Here is a 22,572-nt window from a genome sequence, read left to right on the forward strand (position 1 = left end):
TATATAATTACTTTTTGGGGTTAAGAGAGGACCTACATATTAATTGTATAGTATATATTCTTTGTATGCACAAATCTAAAAAAAGTGTTTTAGTGGAAAAAGCCAGAGAGAGAGATTGGAGATCTGATTTCCCTTGGATTACACCAATGTTCATGCTTCAATGTAAGCCTTCAATATAAGCTTTGTCTATCCTGATATTAACCTCTAGTCAGTTTGTAAATGATTTGTTAGGTACTTAAAACTAACCAATTGGATATTGATTGCTATTATAACATACATATTTAGGAATGACCAAGGAATTCTTGGCTTTCAAGACAAGTAAAACTTACCTCAAACAATTGTGATTCAACATTTAGAAATGGTAACATTTTTTATCTACTTTTTACCTCAGAACAGATGGCTGGTGTTGAAAAGTTAGAGGACAGTTGTGATTAACCCTGTGTTAAGACCATTTTCTTCTCAGTTTGTGACTCCAGCACCTGCATAAGAAGGGTGGGCAGATTAAGAAGGTCTGCTTCAGAAGTCAGATGGATCACTTTGTTTTTCAGGAGGTGATTGTGGATTTTCTTGCTTCTGAAGACTACTCGGAAGCGCAAGTGATAAGTGTGAACTTCAGTGCTGAAATTTCAGCACTAAACCTCTACTGAGGTCCTGCAGTTGTTGCCAATACTTTAAAACAGGGGTCTCCAAACTTGACAGCCTTAAGACTTGTGAACTTCAACTCCCAGAATTCCTCCTCCAGTCATGTTAGCTTAGGAATTCTGGGAGTTGAAGTTCACAAGTCTTAAACTTGCCAAGTTTGAAGACCCCTTGCTTTACAAGATCAGAGTGCTGATGTTGACACTTGCATCCACGTTACCTGTGACACTGCAAATGAAGTCTGCTCGCCCTTTGTGATGGGCTTGGGAACAATTGCTTCCCTTCAGGATATGAAAGGGGCATAGATTCAGGGACCAACACTTTCTAATTGCCCTCCACTCATTTAATATTATTACTCAAGATATAAACACCCACACTTCTTGAGTAAACAGCAGCAGCAAAAGATGTGCACATTGAGTCTTAGTAGACAAGAGCAGTCTGTTACGTTCTGCTTGTTTTTAACTGAATGTTTTTAAGGTGCTTGAGAAGATTAATATCCTTATGCAAGCTGCCAAGAGTCTTTGGGTGCAACAGAAATTATGCAAATAAGTGAAGAAGAAGCCAGTTGCTGCTAGACCAGAGAGGTTATCAAGAATAGAGTATGCATTAAAATCCCTGTCTGTTTTTAATTTAAATGGAATTCTTTCCTGAAGTAGTATGACATAATGGTGTTGTAAGCCTGGAAAAGATTCAGGAGCAGAAGGACTTAATAGAGATAAGTTTTCTTAAAATTAGTTCCATGAAGATAGGTCACATTTCAGTGATAAAATTTACATAGAGAGAATGAATGCAAAATAGCATTAATTTTCCAATATGCTTCTGTTCCGATAGAAAAAAAAATTTCAGCTTGGGGTTGAACCATGGCCTTCTTGGTGCTCTATGAGCTTGGTTGTTTTCTTGCAGACATTTCATTCTCCTTCAAATATATTGACAAAGTTTTAGAATTTGTGGAAGGAGCATAGCATTCTAACACAAACTTTCATCTAGCTGCACCCATCATGTTTCCTTCAACTTCTTTACTAATGGAAGAAAGATGGGTCACCCCACCTGTCAGTGGTGTCTTTTTTGGGATCATTCCAGTTTTCATTGATTCCCATTAGAAGAGTGTTGCAGAATATCAGCTATCATGTCAGTTGCCTCCTCCCCCCAGCCTTCCGAGGTCAAATACAACCAATAAAATATTGAGTTTGACACCCCTGTGCTAGGGAGATTCCTCTTTTGACTCCACCCCCTATTTCTGCCACTCCTTGCATCCCTAAACTTCTTTAAAAACAGAGTTTTTAAAGAAGAGCAATTATTGTGAGCAATAAATGGCTTGACTGTACCTTCTGTCTGCTGGTTTGGAATAAGTACAAAGATATTGTAAAACACATTTAAAATAATGTTTTTGTTTTTTATGATTCTTACTCTTCTGCATAATCTTAATGTTGAAAGAGCTTTCCAATCAAGTATTTCAGAGTATTAGTAACACGATAGTGTTGTTAATGTTAACAATATTCAGCTGAAAAGAGTCTCAATATCATACTTATTGCATTCAGAGCTAATGAGAAAGAATGATGTGTCTTTTCATGAATGAGATTGAGGTTAGTAGTGAATTTCACTCTCTTACCCTCCTTGAGATTGGGGATATTTAGAGATTAGAGAGAAAGAAGTTCAGGTGGTTCCTAAGAAATCTTAACAAATTAATGAATCTGTAAGCAGTCCATCCTTAATGGTGGATCTTGCTTATCTGCTCTGTCCTCACCTGGGTTCCATTGTTCAGTGCTTCAGGAAACCATGATTGAAACGCAGGTTGTTTTAATGCATTCGGGTCTGTTGTAAATTGCTGGGAGAGAACCATCCATGTTGGTATTTGAACATGATCAGAAAGGAAAGAGCAATTGGTCACAACTTCTCATGAACAGAGAAAAGTCTTATTAGAGATATTGGATAAAATATTGAACTATTATTTTTTTAAAAACAGAAATGGTAATAAGGCATGAAGAAGTTGGGGTATTGTGTATCTTCCTTCCACAAGAAAAAAGTTTGATATGACTTCAGAATTTTCAAGGCCATTCCAAGTGTTTGGAATGCTAGTGAGAACCATCTTAAATAATTCAGGAAGGCCATCATGATTCAGGAATTCACAGGATGTGTCTTCCACAGAAAGTTTTGGTCTTCTGCAAAATTTTAAAACAGTTTTCTAGAAACATCATCTTCCGGTTGTCAATAATATAGAAATCTTGTGGTTTTGGGGGGGTATTGGCAGATGTTCAATAATTATCTTCTTTTAGGCTAGACAATGTGACAGACATGGAAGTTTCTGCTGTCTGTGTTCCCTTCCTGTATTTTACTGTTATTAATTCCAAAATTTCTGTACTGAATTTCATATTTTGGGGGAGGAAAAGTTAACAGAATATCGTATATGGAAAAGAAGTCTAAAAATTGCCACTGGTTACATGTTGCCCAAGCAATTTTATTTTGCTCTTTAACAGCCAGTTGAATTATAAGGAAGCTGCAGTTTAAAGTTGGATTGATTTTATATTATATTCTTTTACATATTTACACAAACTAGTTTTCATAAGACCTATGTATTTGCTAAATGACACCAGCTTTATTGTGATTTAACTCTTTTCTAGGGTGTGTCCATCATTTTATACGTCTTCAGATTTTTGCCTGATAAATAAAATGACCATCATTAATCAGAAGTTGACTGCCTCCATATTGGGTTATGAAACTAAACATACATTGTCTGATCCATCTTTAAAATTTAAAACAATGGCTTTTAATATTACTAAGTAAGATAATCTTATTTCCAATTTCTGTTTCTCTTGCAGTTCAGCAAGTGAAGGGGACATGGCACGTTTAACGAAACGGAGGCAAGCAGATACAAAGGCTATCCAACACCTTTGGTCAGCTATAGAAATCATCAGAAACCAGAAGCAAATTGCTAACATTGATCGTATTACAAAGTAAGTATCTTTGGAATAATAAAATGATAATATGAGCCGAGGAGAACATACCAATTATGCAAATGGAGCATCATCACAGAAAGATTTCCCCTTGCATAAGAATGATTCCAGTCCACGCTCTAAAGTCCTTGGATCAGGTGTTAAGATGGAGAAAGTACATTCAGAACTGCTCTGGATTTATCTGGTGGCTTGTTTCACCAATAATATCAAGTCGGAAGAAAATGTAAAATGCTTGTGGTCCAGTTTAAAATAAATTCTCATTGTAAAGACTGTATGTCCTTTTTTACTACTTATAAAATATAAAAAATTATGAAATAATTATAGTTTTGGTTTTTCAATATAATTTCACCTGTGCAAATGTGTTGCATCTGTCTGCTTTAAAATGTAATAGCAATAGCACTTAGTCTTATATGCCATTTTACACTGCTTTATAGCCCTCTCTAAGTGGTTTACAGAATCAGCATCTTGCCCCCAATGATTTGGGTCCTCATTTTACCCACCTCGGAAGGATGGAAGGCTGAGTTAACTTGAGCCTGGTGAGATTTGAACTGCCAAATTGCAGGCAGCTAGCAGTCAGTGGAAGTAGCCTGCAGTTCTGCACTATAACGCCACTGTGGCTCATAATGTTGAATGTCAGGGATGGGTCCAGAGAATATATCTTTGTATATTTCAAATCCTGATTCAGTCTGTGACCTATTCGGTTAAAACAGAGCAGGTGATGGGGAATATTCAGACAATGCAATCAAGTTGAAAACTAGGGCTAGACAAATAATTTGATCCAGCATAAGCTATTTTCCCCCAGGTATTCATCACAATGAGATGAAGGAAATAATGCATTTTGGCTGGGGAATATAATGTCACTGAACTAAATCCCAGCATTGGCTAAACTGGAATTTTTTATTCAGCAGTCTTTGGGGGCCACAAATCCTTCACTTCTGAGCAATAGTCTTTCCTTCCTCCATATGGAAGGAAGGAATATTAGACGTTTCTGTTTCAAATCATTGTTTGACTTTACATCTGAACATGGTAAACTGTGGCTTGCAATTTGTTGTTTCCTGAAAACAGGGATCACAAACCATAATTCTATTTTGTGATCTTAATTTTGAGACAATCTGTATTTTTTGATAAATGGGGTCCAGATGATTCTATAAAATGAGTTGCTACAAAACATAGTTGCAGCCTTCTGCAGTGGGCATGAATAAAGGGGAGGAAGAAATATGCAACCCTGAAGATTATGCCTGTTCTCGTATTCCATATCATTTCTGAATATAATAATTGTGTCATGCAATGTGAATGCAGTTTGGCTACAGTTCGCCAAGTTATTTCAAAGCAGAGGTTATATAGCATCACTTTCTGCTTCAAGCAGCCCTCTGTTGATGTTTGTTAATGTGTTGTGATTGCATTGTCACTGTTTGGTGTGGGTGATATCACAGCTGTTGTATCCTGGTCTCTAGATAGACATTTAAATTCACAGTGTCCTTTCTGGAGGTGAAGGGTACTTGCTGAGTAAAAAGCTTATCCCACTTGCAGAATAGTTCACTTGAGTATCCCTCATATCCGTATCTAACAAAATGAAATTCAATATAAAGTAAAGTCCTATACTTAGGCAAGAAAAACCAAAAGTACACATATAGACTGGGTGAAACCAGGCTCAATGGCAGTAACTATGAGAGGGATCTTGGACTCTTAGTGGACAGCCAGCTAAATATGAGCCAGCACTGTGCAGCAGCAGCCAAAAAAGCTAATGCAATCCTAAATTGTATTAACAGAGGGATACAGTCAAGATCAAGGGAAGTATTAATATCACTCTATAAAGCCTTAGTAAAACCACACCGAGAGTACTGCATCCAGTTCTGTTCACCACATTACAAAATAGATGTTGAAACTCTAGAAAAAGTACAGAGAAGAGCAACCAGGATGATTGGGGACTGGAGACTAAAACATATGAAGAACAGTTACAGGAACTGGGCTTGGCTAATCTAGTAAAGAGAAGGACCAGGGGAGACATGATAGCAGTCTTCCAATATTTGAGGGGCTGCCACAGAGAGGAAGGGGTCAAGCTATTTTCTAAAGCGCCTGTAGGCCAGACAAGGAATAATGGATGGAAACTGAACAAGGAGAGATTTAACCTGGAAATAAGGAGAAACTTTCTGACAGTGAGAACAATGAACCAATGGAACGGAAGTTGCCCTTGGAAGTTGTGGGAGCGCCATCACTTGAGACTTTCAAGAAGAGATTGGACTGCCATCTGTTAGAAATGGTGTAGGGTCTCCCGCTTGGGTGGGGGGTTGGACGAGATGAACTGCAAGGTTCCTTCCAACTCTGATTATCTGTTATGACTAAAAGTGAGAAGAAATACTTCACACGAAATCTCTAGTTTTCTACTTTTTCTAGAATATGGTCCTTTAAAAATTGGTTATTCTTTTGTTCTTCTTGGGATATAAAAGCAGACAAAAACAGCAGAGCAGTTTCCTTATTATTTTCTAGAAGAGCTAATAGCAACAGAATTGATTCAGTCATTTTGTAATACGCAAGTAAATGTAAATAAGGTTGCAAACATTTTGAGGACTTGGATATTTTTATTTACCTACAGGGCTAAATTAAATTGCAATATGTCACCTAAAAGGAAGAAAGATTATGATATATTGATGAAAGTTGCAGCTAAGGGGTAAATTATATCGCATAGCACATAATCAAGGTATACTTGGTGCTACAGGAAAATGTGAAAACAATGTAAACTGGTGAAGCATATATTCCATGAAACAGAGAGGCCAACATTTTTTAACCATATCACAGTTACTCTTTAAAAAAAACATAACTGATTGGTTCATCTCTTTGAAAATATTTAACATGAATGATAATTAGATCATGTTGCTAAGCATGTTTCCATGGAATTCAGAGTCTTTCTGAAATTCAGTGAAATATATTCATTAAATTAATAAAATTTATGGGAGTGGTCTCTTGGCTGCACTGAGAAAGAAAATTTTCCAACTATGTAATGAGAACAAAAGGCCCTGTATATTGGAGAAAGTTCAGATCAAATGCATATGGATTGGCTTGATTTTAGAATGTTGGCTTCCAGTGAAGTAGAATCTAGAATAGAACTCTATTAAAATATGTTTGAAAGTCCTCCTTGAAATGCTATATAAGATATACCGGAGATATATTATGGTATATCTTATATAGAGTGGTAGACCAAGCAACTTACTGTAGCTATAGTAGAACGTTTATTTACAATTGATTTTTATTCCACCTATATTTTTAATAACTCAAGGCCACGTACATATGTAATGTTCTTGCATCCTATTTTCCCTACAGATGGGTTGATCTAAGATAAAATTACTAGCACAGCCTGGCTTTCATGCCTAATGGATGCCTAGAATTCATGGTGTTCTGATTTCTAGTCCAGCACATTAGTTGCTGCGTAAAACTGGATCTTAAATTTTGTATGAACAAAAGATCCCAGGCTGAATTCCCATCATCTCCAAAAGATACTGTTGTCTGAAATCCTCTCACTAGAGACAAACTAAATATAGCTCAATACAGTACATTTCAGGATTCCTATGATTTGATGTTTTGTCTGTATGCTAACATGGATGTAGTTGTGTGTTCCTGATTTACACATGAGCATACACATAGTTCTGCTGGGTTTTTTAAGGATTTGCAGCTTTGGAAGAACTGACATTTTGAAAAAGAACTAAACAGATTCTTAAGTTTGTAGAGTTGAAAACCTTTTGCTGGAGGAGCAACATTAATCTCACTGGAATTGGATTTTTTTTCTACTCTAAGACTAGTCCTTTTTAATTTAAAAAGTTCTATAATAGTTCTACTACATAGTTTGAACTAAGAATGTTGTGAAAGAGGAATTCAGATCAAATTCCTAATCTACATTTCCTCCAAGCCCAGTTCTCAGTAACACTAAGTTACCAGATTTCAGTATGAGAAAAATCAGACTCGGTGTGTCATGAAGACAAGTCTATAGGTATGACTTCTCTAGTTGCTCTGTAGTTTTTTTCCTAAAAATACAATTTATTGGGATGACTTTGGAATCCTACTGATTTAAAAAAAACTGATTTTGGTCTCTCTGGGAGCTTTTTGTAGATCACTAAATCCATGCCTATGTACTTTGCTGGATGGTGGAATAATGAAAAGCAAAACCTCTTCATGTTTTTGTAAAGAGTGTATTCATTATTGGATAAAAACACATTTCATCCCCACTTGAACCAAAGAGGAATTTATTGGGACTTTTAAGTGGCATGGCTCTGTTAGCATTTCATCAAATTGCAATAAAATCTAAAATATGAGCTTAGTTTCTATTTTATTTTATTTTTTAAATATTGCTTACTTACATTAGGTAGGTAGACTTTGTTCTCTATTGTACATTGCTTTTTAAGCTCATGTCTTTGGGATGCTTATTTAGAGCGCTTATCTCCATTTCTTGGTGATATAGCTTTAACATTAGGAGATGAGTAGATAGAAAATACAAAGGTATAATTCTTAAGAACCTAAAATGCACTTATACCTCTGAAAATCACTCGATTCCTTTTCTGTTCATTGGGAGAAGGGGGTTATGTTATTCCTGATACTTTTAGTGTTGTTACACTTTTAAAGAAATGTTTTTTACCTTAGTTGTTATAACCCAAACCAGCAAAATTGAAGGGTAAGAATTTGAGTTCTTAAAAGTACGTCTTTCTTTGACTTGGAAATCGGTTTATAAAATAGAGATGTCTTTCAGCTACAGATAACAATTAAGGAGAATTAAAATCTTTCTAATGTACTTCATGTCATAAAATATTAATACAAATTAAAGTAATACTGCTTACTAAGAAAATATCATTTTTTAGTACATTATTGCTATCCTAATAATCACAATCTGAAAACATTTTCTTCCAAAGTAATTCTTTTCAATTTAGCTATCTAGAAGTTTTATTCTGGAAATGAAGATGGTTCACCAGGAAATTATATAGCATTCAGATGCACAGATACCTATATCTGTTGTGACACGTATAAGTAGGGCAATGCTGCCTACTATCATAAGCTAATGAAAGGTTCGGGAGTATACAGTGAATTTAGTTACTGGGACAAGCAAGTCTCACCTACATTAAAATTATTGCCAATGAGAATGGACCAGGTAAAAGTATTATATGAAGTTGCTGGAAGTTTGTAAAACACGAATGGGAAAGGATCACTTTTCCACCCTGGAGACAGCTACTGTAGAAGTATCTGGCAGATTTTAGTCTAACTCCAGCTGGTATATGTCTATGGAAATTCTCAGTCATCCAGGTCATTGTTGTCCTGAAGGTGGTTTTTTCAAGAGGCAACTGAACTTTCTGATTTTTCTTTGAAGATGTTTCACTTCTCATCCAAGAAGCTTCTTCAGCTCTGACTGGATTCTATTCCATTGCTTTCTCTGGAGTAGAAACAGTGATTGTAAGATTCAATGAGATATAAAGGATAATACTATTGATATCAGAATATTCCATACATACTGAAATATACTAAATATACATGTATATAGTGACATGGAGGAACATCTGGCTTCTTCCATTTATACATCTATGTGGAGACTCGTTATCTGTAGCTGAAAGACTCCTCTATTTTATAAATTGCTTTCCAAATCAGAGAAAACCTTTAAAAATCGTTGCACTAATTCATATCACAATATCAAACTTAAATTCTCACCCTTCAGTTTTGCTGGTTTGTGTTGTAACAACTAAGGTAGAAACATTTCTAAAAATATCAAGAATAACATAACACCCTCTTCCACTGTGTCAACCATCAATAGAAAAGGAATCAAGTCATCTTCAGAAGTATAAATGCATTTTAGGTCTTCAACAGTCAATACATTTGTACTTTTTATCTGCTAATGTGAAACCTGCACTTCCAAGAAAATGTACAAAGAAGATATAAGCAGAGCCTAAATGAACTGTTGAATCAATGATCACTAAATGTACTCAACTGTTGTAAGTTGAGGACTGCCTGTACATGTTTTGCAGAGGGAGTTGTTCCTTGTTGTTTGTGGCTGAGTAGGTTGTGAGATGATTAAGTTTTAAATAATAGAGTAATGACCTTGCAAATTTGGATTTTCCACTCTTGTTTCGGCCCCTCCCTTCAACCTCCTGTAGGCAAACAGCCTCATCTAGCCAGATCAGACAGGTTAGCTAGTAAACACTAGAACAAACTTTTACCTACTCCTGAAAGATACATCGCAGAAGGACTATTTTAGATTCCTCACTGTGCTGGGATTGATTTATCGTCTGACAGGAATTAACTTGCTGTTGTGTATTTACCTGTTTGCAAGCAAATTCGTTTTTGTTTTTTTTCTGGCTGGGAAACAGCCCCAAAGAGTGTGATACTCTTCCCATTTCAATGTTAAGACGAAGCTAATCACGGCCACGGCACAGATAGCTTTGTTTCAAGGTAAGACTAATCAGATCTTTTAAGAGAAGGGAGAAGGAAGGAATTGTTTTATTTATCCTTGTCTCCATTAATAGATGCCAATAGATACGCTTATTAAAAACGCATGGATATTTTCTCCATATAATGCTGGCTTCATTTTACAGCAATATTACTTTTTCTTGTTTGTTCATTTTGCCTTCAGGCCAGGTGACTACTCCGGGTGACTTCATCCAATAGTTTCATCCAGTTTTTTGGGCAGTGCTTTTGAAAAAAAATTCCCGATTGAGAAAGGTCCCAAACCTTGCATTTGGCTTCCGTGCCTAACGCAGGACCAGAACTCAGTTTCCTTCTCCTAATCTAGTTCCTTAACCATTAGATCAGGGGTCCCCAAACTTGGCAAGTTTAAGACTTGTGGACTTCAACTCCCAGAATGCTGGCTGGAGAATTCTGGGAGTTGAAGTCCACAAATCTTAAAGTTGCCAAGTTTGGAGACCTCTGGATTAAACCATGCTGGTTTACAAACAATCCTATTAGCATTTCTAAATGTAACCAATCAAAGTTCTATTGCTATAAAATACACCCTATAAACATTTAAATAAAAAATAAAAAGGCAAAGCAGAAGGTTCTTTTGAACTGACCCAAATAATATTGAAAAGCCACCAGGATTATCAAAAGCTCCACAAATACTCAGTGTGGATGTAGCCAGCTTGAACTATTTCAAAATGCTTTCTAATTCTGGGTAATGCAACAGAAATTGTGTTGTCCTATAAAAACATCAATCTAATTTTTCTTGATTAGCGAAGAGTACGGAGTGGTTTCCTTTCTGTGTATGTATTCAAAATAATTGTCCATTTTTCTTTATGTCCTCTGTGCAATACTTCATTAATAGAGGCAGCAAAAGAGGTTAATTGGAGCTGGCTCCCTACTGCAGGAAGTTGTAGAACATTGGTATTTTAAGAAAGCATTTGTGCTCCATTTTATCATTGCCAGGACCACAGAAAAGAGCCAGTACTATTCTCATCTGGCTACCATGAAGAGCAAAAAGGAACTCTCCTGCTGTCTGTTACTTCTGAAGAGATCATTGGGTATATTTAGTTGCTAATAATTTTGTTTGTACTAATGTTTCTGGTTTTTCTTCCCACATGTAGCAAAGCACTTAATTGTATTTTTTGATCTTTTCTGTTTTTTGCTTTTAATAATTCCTTTACATTTTCTGCATGGGATTTTTCTTTTGAAATAACCTTTTTCCTGTATTTTCGTATTGTTGTTGTTATTATTATTATTATTATTGTTGTTATTATTATTATTAGATTTTAATTCAGCCTTTACTTTGTATAACTTAAGACAATGTATATAATGCTCCCAACCTTCTACTTTCACTATAGCAACCCTGTGAAGTGAATTGATCAAAGAGAAAATGACCACCCTAAAGTCACCCAAGTTAGCTAATTTAATGTGATGCATAAGGAATTTAGTCTGGAACTGGGAGACTGAATTCTAGACTTGCTTTAGACCTCAACAAAGTGATCTTGCACCAGCCATGTGAGTAAGGCAAGGGCAAACCACTTCTGAAATCTTGCTGAGAAAACTGTTGAGATTTATCCAGGCAATTGCTAGAAGTAAACTCTGATTTGGAGGCACACAAAAAAGTCACCCATATGGATTTCATTACAAAGAGAGGTCTAGAACTCACAGTTTTTGATTTCTAATTTAGCATTTTAACTAGTATGTCAAACTGGCTCTTATTAACTTACTTTGCAAAAGATTGACTGTGATTTGCACATCCATATACGTTCTCTTGTAGAAATAGCAAAAAATATTCTCAGATTTAATTTCAATTTGTTACAATCAGAGTTTGGCCAGATAAAAATAATTCTTTATCTCTCTCTGCTCACTGGGATAAAAAATATTCTGTATGTGAACTGATTCTAGATGCAGTTGACTTCTCCAGGACTAGACAGATAGTCACCTGGATCCACACAGAGCTTTATTTTAGCTGTGTTAGGTCCATAGAGATAACTTATTTCATTATCTGAGAAGAGTTTGAGTGTATTTGTTATGAAGAAGTGAACAGCATCATTGGTATACTATATTCTGCCTTCTATTTTTAATCTATATGCCACGGCTAGTCAAAGCCTTGAAGGAGTGACACGTCATTGAATCTGAGCAGTAATGAATAATTCTCTGAGAAGAAATAGTTCTTCCTGCCTTGGAAAAAAAGGGAGGATTTGTCTTTTCCTTGAGAGTTATCACTGAATCCAATGAAATTTTTCATGTTGAGAGGTGGTGAGAAGAAGAGGAAAAAGATGAAGATACTAGCCCGAATGTTTCTTGTGGATGATGTCTAACAAGCATAGGACATGGGTACCGCATACATCTTGGTCTTCCTTGATTTCTTTTTTAGTTCCATCAGTTATAATCTGGAATTTTGGGAGTGGGGGGGGGATTTCTTATCGTGATTCTTCTTCTAGAACTGGCTCCAGTTATTATTTGGTGGGGGGAGAACTCCAGCCCTATCCCAGAGTTGACTCTCTCTCTCCAACCCGGTTTAACTTACATGAATCCACTAGGTGATGTCATTTGTCAGCATATGGTTAACTATATTTCTGCAACAAGTTCCTTAAGTGATGTTATCAAGATGTTTTCCCAGTGTCTAGAAACTGTGAGTAGGATGGGCTTCAACTCAACCCAGCAAGTTCATTTCTGATTCTGGATGGAGTTGTAGTCCCTCAGCCAGAATTAGTATACAGTTTATCACCTAAGCAGACATGTCAAACATATGGCCCATAGGCCGAATGTGGCCCGCGAGTTGTCCCATGGAGCTGTCCCAGAGATGGCGAGGGACCAGCCACGCCCACTCAGTCAACCGTGACCTGGCTATGCCCCTCCCCTCCCTTCGGCACTTCAAGAGCAAACAAAATCCTGATATGGCCCACAATAGGATTCAGTTTGACACCCTGCCTTAAAGTCATAGATAGTACACAAGGTATTTGTGGAGCCTTCGCCTTCTACTCCTACTTACATCCATGCATCCCACCAGATATAGCAGGATGAATGCACTCAAGTCCACTCCATGAAACTGTCGTTTTGATGGGATTGAGAAAGTATGCCTTCTCTGGGGGGTCCTTGGTGCTCTCTGACTGCATTTCTTGCAGATGTTTCATTACCTACGCTAAATAACTATCATCGCCCTCATAGCTCTTGTGATATGGATCAGTGTCCCCTGAGTTTTGAAAAGCCTAACACTATTAGCCCTGAGATTTGCAGACCTTGCTTCTTCAGCATTGGGGTCAGACTGTTAATGGAATATGACGTATATGAGGATTCTGATTGTGAACTGGTTTTTGAGGACTCTGAATACATTGTGATAGCTTTTAATGATATTTTGTGTTTTCATTTTGTAAGCCATCTAGAAATTATAAGGTTGAGATTTGCAGGTTATAAAATAAGAGAGGCTAGAAGAAATTTCTGCACATTAAGGAACTGGAATGAACAGAGACTCCCAGTTCTCTGCAGAGAGAGCAGGCTTAACAGAGGAGAGTCAAACATGGCAGTTTTTAAAACTGAAGCCAAATAGGAAACTGGTATAGATCTATTCAATATTGTTAGAATTAGATGCTGGCTAGCTTTGGTCCTGTCAATTAAGCATCGTTATATAATGGCTCCTCAGAAGTAGGCCATTTTTGCTTCTGCAGCTGACGTTTGGTCAGCTGTTGCCTACTTTGGAGCAATTTTTAAAAGCAAATTTTATTTCACAGGCCTTGGGATAGGATGTATCAAATGGGCCCTTTTCATTTGAAGGAAGGTTTGCTGTAGAAAAATGATATGTTATTCCCTCAGACAAGTGCTGGGTTTTCATATAGTGTGGGGTACCTCAGGACTTTTAACCCTCCTCTTTAATATCTACATAAAACCACTGGGTGAGGTCATTCAAGAGCAAGATGGCTTGGTTCTTGATGTTTTATCATCTTTGACTCTGGACATGAGTCTGGTCTGAAGTTGCCATACCTAACAGTGAAGCAGGCTTTTAAATCGGTAGACAAAAGCCAGGAATCTTTTCAAAAAAATCCCTTTGGGAGATAGTTAAAAAGGAATCAAGTTGTTAAAGAAACAGGAAAAATGTCACTAGAACCAGACAAAAGAAGTTAAGCCTGAGCACTTGGGAAACCTCTCCTCAAATTCAGCCAACAGCTACCAGACTTGTAAATTAACCAGTAATTGCCACGAGTGTTGTCAGTCAAAGCAATGCAAGCAAGGATTTGAGGGGCAAAAGAAGTCCTGAAGCCCATTCACTCTTTCAGTTTTCTGGATGTATATTTGGTGGCTTCCTTCCCTCAGATTATATCTGCTAGCATAGTGAAAAATGGGGATAAGTGTATGTGCATGCACATATGTGAGAAAGGGAAGATATATAATGTATATTGTAGCCAGTAAAGATTTGATGCTCTTTTATGAATTCACTGAATCCCAGTTCATTCTAAAGAACAGGTTATGTTTGGTTGAAAGTGTTTTGAGTGTCACTGCTTACCAGGGCTCTGAGATTTGTAAGAGTTGTACTTCCCCAGACTATTCTGGTGTGCACTCACAATTCCCGCTTGATGAAGAAATGGCAATTATTATGCGGGACCTTTGCACAGACTGTCTTATGTGCCAGTTTTTCCCTTTCATGAACTGGGGAGGCCTTGCTCAGTGTCACTCACCCTTTAGTAACCTGATGGTCAGATTATTTCAGTGTGCTTTACATACAGCTGCCTTCAAAGATCACTAGGAAGTTAACAATTGGTCCAGAATGCAGCAGTGCAGTGCGCGCAGTATTGGGTGTCCATTGGTTGTTTATGTTACACCTTTGTTGTGTGAGCTGCTCTGGCTTTCAGTTTTTCTTCTGATTGCAAATCAAGATACTGTTTATTACTTTAAAGTTCTTCATGGCATAGTACTTATTTGCAGCAGAATATTTGCTCATCTCACTAGATCAGGTAAGGTGGGCATGCTGCAGGTTGTCTACCTAAAATCTCCCCATCTAGTAGGATCTCAGAAGCATTGCTTTTTCACGGCTACTCTTACCTTGTAGAACACAGCCTCATTGGCAGTTCCATGGCCCAAACTTAGAAGCCTTTATAAGGCCATTCAGCTTTCTATTGAGGTGCTGGGATTGTATGAATAGAAGTCATGGAAGGAGAATGACAGAACTTGCTGTATGGCATCCCAAGGGGGACGATTATGCATAGGGTTTATTGTTTTGCTTATGATTGTTTTACCTATTGATTTATGGATGTTGTAAACTGCTAGGAGTTGGTTAAGGTGGGTGTCCATATAAGTAACTCAAGGTGGCAAATATAAATACTTCTATTACCTGAAAATTTCTTCCTATTTCCTGAAAATAGGAGGAAGAAGTATTTATATTTGTGCCAAAATATAAATATTATAATAAGTATTTTTATTTGTGCCAAAAGTGGGGTTTTTGAACGTTCTTCTGGTTTCTAGACCAGAACCTTAACTACTACACCAAACTGGGTCTCTTTTTAAAAAGTAAGGATAGGATAGGGTAGGGTAGGGTAGCGTACTGTAGTTTAGTATAGGTTAAGATTAGGATAGGATGGGATTAAGTTAGGATAGGACAGGATGGGATAGGATAAGATTAGGAAAGGAGAGGATTAAGATAGGATACGACAGGCTAGGCTCTAAAAGCATAGCATAGGAGAGAATAAAATAGGATAGTGTTATTGAACTCTATGGAGATCCTAGAGTCATTTTGGAGTTGGGTGGCTTAAAAAATCTGAAAAATTAAATGCATAAATATTTTAACTTTTTAAACCCTTTAGCAGATAGTACTGAGCGAGTACATGGCTAGTATACATTCAGTTATGAATTACTGTAGCTATTTGCTGGCTTCCCATTTGTCTTTTAGTGGCTGTCTAGCTAATGAATTACAGTAAAGATTTTGATGGCTCCCTCTTTCTTCAGTCCCAACTGATTTGGAGAAAGAGTTCTGAATCAGTAGTTCTTCGATTGAATTTATTATGCTAGTTGTTTTTGGCAGTCATTGCCCTCTGTGCTGAGATCTGTGGCTCTCAAAATGGGTGGCATGACATCTCTAGCCTTGAATGTATACTGATAAGCAGTGAGAAGAAAAGTACTATGTTTTTTCTCAATTCGTCCCTTCCTTCACCATTTTATTTTAAAGAAAGTCTGAATGTTCTTGGTAAACATCTGCACCACGATATGCACATTTATTTGGCATTGAAAGGTGTTGCCAAAATGACCTGTTTCTTTGCTTAGCTCAGGGGTGTCAACTCAATTTCATTGAGGGCCATATCAGGGTTGTGTTTGACCTGGGGGGGGTGAACGTGACCGTGGATGAGGCCAGCTCAACATCACTTGGGGGGGCGTGGTGGCCTGAGTGCTCTGCCAGTGAAAATGGAGCTTGGGAAGGCCGCATGCAGTCCTCCCAAGTTCTGTTTTCACTGGCAGAGGCACCGTGGGCCAGTCCTTTGTTGTTTCCAAGGCAGGCCCATAGGTGTAAGCACTTGGCAGGCTGGATCTGGCCCATTGGTCTTGAGTTTGACACCCCTGGCTTAGCTAATTAAATTGTGATCTGGCTTTGGAAACCTTAAATTTAGAATTTTAAGATTTTAATAGTTTTTAATCCTATGTATTCTGTCTTTTTTTATTCAAGGGCACTTTAAGTAATCTTTTTCAGCTGATAATGTATATTCAGTGCAAAACACTAAGAGATATTAAAATAAAGAGAAGTGAAAAGAACCAGACCGTATTATGTAGTTTTGAAATTGTTGAACTTAGACCACAAAAGATATCCAGATACTCATGATGATTTTGTAAACATTTGTTTTTGTTTTCCTTGAAGATATATGTCTCGGGTTCACGGTATGCACCCCAAGGAGACCACACGTCAGCTTAGTTTAGCAGTGAAGGATGGCCTTGTTGTCGAAACCTTGACAGTAGGATGCAAAGGTTCAAAAGCTGGCATTGAGCAAGAAGGATACTGGCTGCCTGGGGATGAGATTGTGAGTATATTTTCTGATAGTGTTTCTATCACCATTTTTCTGGAATGTTCACTTGAAATTCATAGTACCAGCCTACGTGCAGAGTCTCAGAAAAATAAAAGACAAAAATAAAATTATTTTTACATTCACATTTTTACATTACATTTTATTTTTAAAATGTAAAAAGAGGTAGAAAGCTGGTTTCTTAATTACCTCATGTAGCTGTAGACATTCATGTCGGTAATTATTACGGGCATAACACATTCAGAGGTGAATTAAGTGTGTTTTTTAAAAATACAGCCTAATGAATATAGATATAAACATACAGTTTTAGACAGTTTAATTTCAAGGCAAAGCAATTAAGGTGTTTATCAAAGAAATGCAGTCCAAAACAGTTCATAAAAAAAATGGCATTCCAGTTGAGAAAGTTCAGCACCGAGATTTTGTCATATGGGTCCTGTTACCTGTTTCAGAAATAAGTAGAAGACAAACACTTTCACCACAATATAAACCAAATATTGTTATTTTAAACACAACAATAGTTGTTTCAGTTGGATACAGGTAGTTTTTGACTTACAACAGTTCGCTTAGTGACCATTCAAAGTTACAAAGGCACTGAAGAATGTGACTTATAACTGTTTTTTCACAGTTACCTTTGCAGCATCCCCATGGTCACTTGATCAAAATTCAGATTCTTAGCAACTGGTTCATATTTGCAATCGTTGCTGTGTCTCAAGGTTATGTGATCCTCTTTTGTGACCTTCTCACAAGCAAAGTCAATGGGGAAGCCAGATTCACTTAACAACTGACTTACTAACTTATCAGCTGCAGGGATTCACTTAACCACTGTGGCAAGAAAGGTGGTAAAATGGGGCAAAATTCGCTTAACAAATGTCTCCAACAGAAATGTTGGATTCAATTTTGATCGTAAGTCAAAGGTTACCTGTAACTTAAAAGCTCTTAATTTTGAAAACCTTAGAAAGTTACCTTTCTTTGCAAAACATTCCTGGAATGGTGTCAGGGTATCTTCTAAAGCCCAAGTAGTGAACTTCGTTTGCAGGCTTAGACTAAGATAACTAATTTTATTTTCATATAAATCTGAAAAATTAGTATGGGCTAGGACAGGGGCATCAAAGTTGCGACATCACATTGTTGTCACGTGACGTATCGTGACTTTTTCCCCTTTGTTAAACTGGAGGTGGGCGTGGCCTGTGGGCCACCAGTTTGACATTCCTGGGCTAGGATATACTGTTACATTAATTCTGCCAAGGTCTTTTAGTTGCCCTTCAGTTGATTAGAAAAGTCCCAAACGCTAGCTGGGGATGTGCAAATCCTTCCATAACAAGGCCACAAGTTGATGCCATTGATTATAGCTATAATGCTTTAATTGTTAGTTATTCTGAATAATTTGGAAATGTAATATTACTGTGAATCAGATTGGGTAATATAGTAGAAAGACATCAAATGTGACTTTTCATTTTTAATTTTTTTCCTCAGTATTGCTATAGTTTTATTTGGTATAGCAGTACACTGGTAATTGTTATGAAATCTTATTTTATTGAGGCACTGCCTGATTAGAAAAGATAGGTATTTTAACTTTGCTTTTAATTAAATTTGGTCATGTAAGCATGAAATCCCAAAGTTAGATTGTAAATTTGTTTGTAAATCAGTTGCCTTGAAGGATGGATTACTCAAACATACACAGGAATTTTTTTAAAAAAAATATTGTTTCTATTCCATTTTTAAAGGGAGTTTAGCTCTTACAACCTAAGTGGAGAATTGGTACTTTATAATATACATGCTATTTTTAATACACAAGGTAGAAGATTTTAGTAGATATGATCATCACCTAATTTAAATATCCTTAGATTTAGTATTGTGCCACATAAAGCTGTTGAGTACAACTACAGACTGTAGATTTAAGAGTAACAAACTGAAATACTATGTTTACAATACCTTATATGATAATGGGTATACTGCATGTAATCAGAGTTGTGTATATTTTCTACTGCATGCATAAAACAGATTTTTATGCCAAGTTAGTCAAAGTTCTTCACATGGAAAAGCTGATAGATAAATCAAGTTGAATGTTCATGTATTAGCTCAGATTTTCATACTGAATGTGCTAATAACTGGTCCCCCACAAAAAGGCCAGTATGTGTTATATGGCTTGGAAATGTAGCTGTCCCTTTACTAATATAAATCTTAACTGAGTTGTCTTCTGTTTTCAACAGTTTCATTATGCATGAAACAATTTAATGAACTAAGATTCTCAGTTCCAGTTTCTGCAGTCAGTTTAATTTTTGCATTGTAATAAATTGTAAAATATGCACAACTCTGTTCTTAATTAGAAGGCTTGAATATATTTTTCAACAAAAAAATCCATGAGAATGTGAGATACTTTCTCTTCTCATTTACATTTAAATACTACCATTTAAGGTTTCTATTTATTAAAGGTATAGACCTAATATATCTTGCATCTCTTGGGTTCATATAATTAAATTGTTTAGAAATGAAAAATGTTACATGTACGTAGCTTCTGTAATGGGTTGATTTGCATATTTTTTAGTTTAGCAAAGCTTACTTTTGTATGACTGGAATCTCCTCTAACATTGTCTGCTCTCATCCCTTTATCAAAAACAACATCAAATTTCAGCTCATTGCAGAAAAGCACTACATCTTACATCTTTTATCATCATTTCCATCATTATTTGTTTATGAATTTTTATTTGCCAAACCACCTTGTTGCTGACTTTTAAGTATTATCAGCTCTTTTTGTAATCACAGATATATATATTTTAGGTTCATTAATATTAGATAGCTTTCTAATGCCCATGAACTAAGTTTAAGAAAAGATTAATGATTTACTTACTCTGTAATCATAAATATATTAACTGCAGTCCAGTTGCTGGCATGTATAAAAATGCACCCAGCTAATGGAATTTAAAAATAGAAATAAAAAGTAGGAGTAGTCTTGCACAATTTGAAGAAATCCTAAACTCAAATGAATTTGGTTGTAACCAACATTTCCTATTCATGATGGGAGATCCACTTGGCCACTTGTGATAATTGCAAATTTCATGCCAGGTTGAAAATACCTTCCAAGGCCACAGTACATGGTTAGAAAGATGTTCACTCAAAGTTGGATATGTTTGTTATATTTAGATTTTTTTTAATGATACCAGAATACCAGAACTTTGTAATTATCAGTCTTCTTTTTAATAAAGAATTAATATATTGTGAAAATAAAATGACCCCCATTTCCTTTAGGGTTGGAATACTTTCTATAATGGCAGTATAATCTTTATTTCTCTGTATCTTCTAGTAAACTGATTCTGAAAAATCTTAACTCTTTCACATAAAATTAATTTTCTAATTTTCATTATAATACATATTTTGGAATTGCTTAAAAGTAGTTCCATAAGTAATGGTAGTTATATTTTAAGGGGAGGGGGGAAGAGATCATGATAATAGGTTTTATTTACAAACTGCGGAGACAATTAAGTCCCTGATTATAAGCAAAGCCTTTCTTGGACTTTTTCTAAGGTTTGACACCATTGTGGGATATTATGATATATAAGCATGTCTTTCTTCCCAGGAGCTATTAACCAAGAATGCTAATCCATCTACTAAGCTGTAAAACTATAAACATACAATCATTTTTGCTCCCCCTCCCCTTTGAGTGTGTTTTTCTAATTAAGTTAAGTGCTTGAAAGCTTTCAGGAACTTCCAAGCACAGAGCTTTTAGAAAACATTTGGGGTGGGAGGAGGCTGTGGGGAAACCAGTCCATAGAGTTTGTCTGGGGGAAATTTGATTAGTTAGGATGCTCTGAGTAACAGATGTTTTCCCTCCTGGTTTTAGTTTATGTTCCTCACATGGATTCCAATACATAGACCATATATTTTGTTTGTTTATTTGTTTTGTTTTCTTTATTTTGAAAGGCCTACAGCATGCAGTCTTTCTCTTGGACAACTGAAATGAAGGTGAACAACTTTTGCACAATGTAGCCTTAAATACATTCTGTTACACCTCTCTTTTCTGTTGCTGTTGTATATAAAGATAGATTAGACGTTGCTTTTCCAGTCTTCCAATAATGGAATTAATAATATTTATCAGCTGTGTTGTATCTGGTTCTTGAAATCAGCCTGCTTTTTGCAGAACCTTGGTTAAAATACTATTTTTTTTCTCCTTCCTGGAGAGCCGGAAGTGGTCACTCACATGTTTTGCTGCAACATATAAAGTTACAATGCTTTTCCTTTTGTTTTTTTTTAAAGTCCGTTATTTTGAGAGGATATGATGACATCTTGTGGAAGACTTTGCAAATACAGAAAAATATATTTGTACTCTGAGATTTTTTTATGTTTATCGTAATTAGAATAGTGGCTGCCAGATGTTAGTTATATAAATGCCTCCTGTCTCATCTGAGGAAATTATGTGGCAGATATGTTTGTATATCTCTGACTCTGCAAAGTCCAATGTTTGTCCAAACTTTACACCAGTCTTTAAGAACAAAGATTTATATAGCTTTGTTTTGTTTTCAAAATTCAAAACAAAATTTGTACTGATTGGGTGGGTGGGTGGAAACTTTTCCATTAACACTAACATTTATTTTCCTCTTTTTGATTTTATTTCCAAATTTCTGTTTTCTCAGTTACATGTAATTAAAAAAAACCCAATATCTTAATTATTTACTTTGATTAAAGTAGTGGTTACACTAGAAATATAACTGCCTAATTCATAAGCATATGTTACCAACCACAATGACAGCAAAGTGACCAAGTTTGTATTATAATTTCATAGCACAAGTTTCACCCTTTAATACTTGAGGTGTGACTTCAAAGTTGACTTTATAATGAGCTAATTTCCTTCAGTGAATACTTATTTTAAGAAGACCGTCTGTTTAGTCTACTCAACCAAATGGATAAGGTCAGCTTTAGTACATCAGATAAGCCGTACATCGGTTTGCATCTACCTATAAGAAGTAATTAGATCTGGTTTATACAAGTTTGGAGTTATTATTTTTTAATAAATTCTGTTTTGTCAACTACAAGAAAAAATGTGACCAAACATTTAAATCTACTAAAAAAAACCTTTCACAATAAATAAATAATTAAACATAAAGAGAAAAGTAATAAATGTGGTTGGAGTTACAAATGCTCAGCACAGTGAGAAGATATAAATAGGCCAACTATTAGTTATACCATATTAATGATTACACATTTATTCATTTAGTTAATTAATCCTCATGTGGAAATCCCACTGAAATTAACTGGAGCAGCAAAAGATTTGGTAGTTCCCTTTCATTTCAGTTGGTATGATATAAAAGATTTGTCATGGAATTATGCCAAAATCTTTATTTCATAATTGCTTCTTTTCTGTGAATGTGATTTTCTTCTTTGGATAATCAAAATTTTATAAGGAAGAAGAAGAAAAGAGTACAGTATGATAAAGTTAATTAAAATTAACATTCTGGTACTCTTTGGCAAATAATGCAACCAATAATTTAAAACACTCATGATGTCTTTTTTTTCTGAAATGTACTTTGACTAAAAACTTAAGTTCTATAAATTGAATATAT

At 35.9% G+C, this 22,572-nt stretch overlaps 1 protein-coding gene across 29 annotated transcripts in view; it reads left to right on the top strand.

Annotated features, from left to right (window-relative positions):
• The window catches only part of ZMYND11 (zinc finger MYND-type containing 11), a 104,348-nt gene that overhangs the window by 50,882 nt on the left and 30,894 nt on the right, over positions 1-22,572 (top strand). For 18 of the 29 annotated variants that reach the window (XM_087916218.1, XM_087916214.1, XM_026718344.2 and 15 more), the window contains exons 2-3: positions 3,456-3,590; positions 16,855-17,014. In XM_087916218.1, coding sequence (XP_087772344.1) covers positions 3,475-3,590; positions 16,855-17,014 — 276 coding nt within the window. In that variant the 5' untranslated portion in view covers positions 3,456-3,474. Of the gene's footprint in view, positions 1-3,455; positions 3,591-9,735; positions 10,011-16,854; positions 17,015-20,935; positions 20,978-22,572 lie in introns of those variants that run through there. The other 11 variants (XM_026718333.2, XM_026718340.2, XM_026718334.2 and 8 more) reach the window with 3 other exon arrangements.

The sequence above is a fragment of the Pseudonaja textilis genome, chromosome Z (genome assembly GCF_049901715.1).
Source record: "Pseudonaja textilis isolate UNSWEBS1 chromosome Z, rPseTex1.2, whole genome shotgun sequence".
In the NCBI taxonomy this organism is placed as follows: Eukaryota; Metazoa; Chordata; class Lepidosauria; order Squamata; family Elapidae; genus Pseudonaja; species Pseudonaja textilis.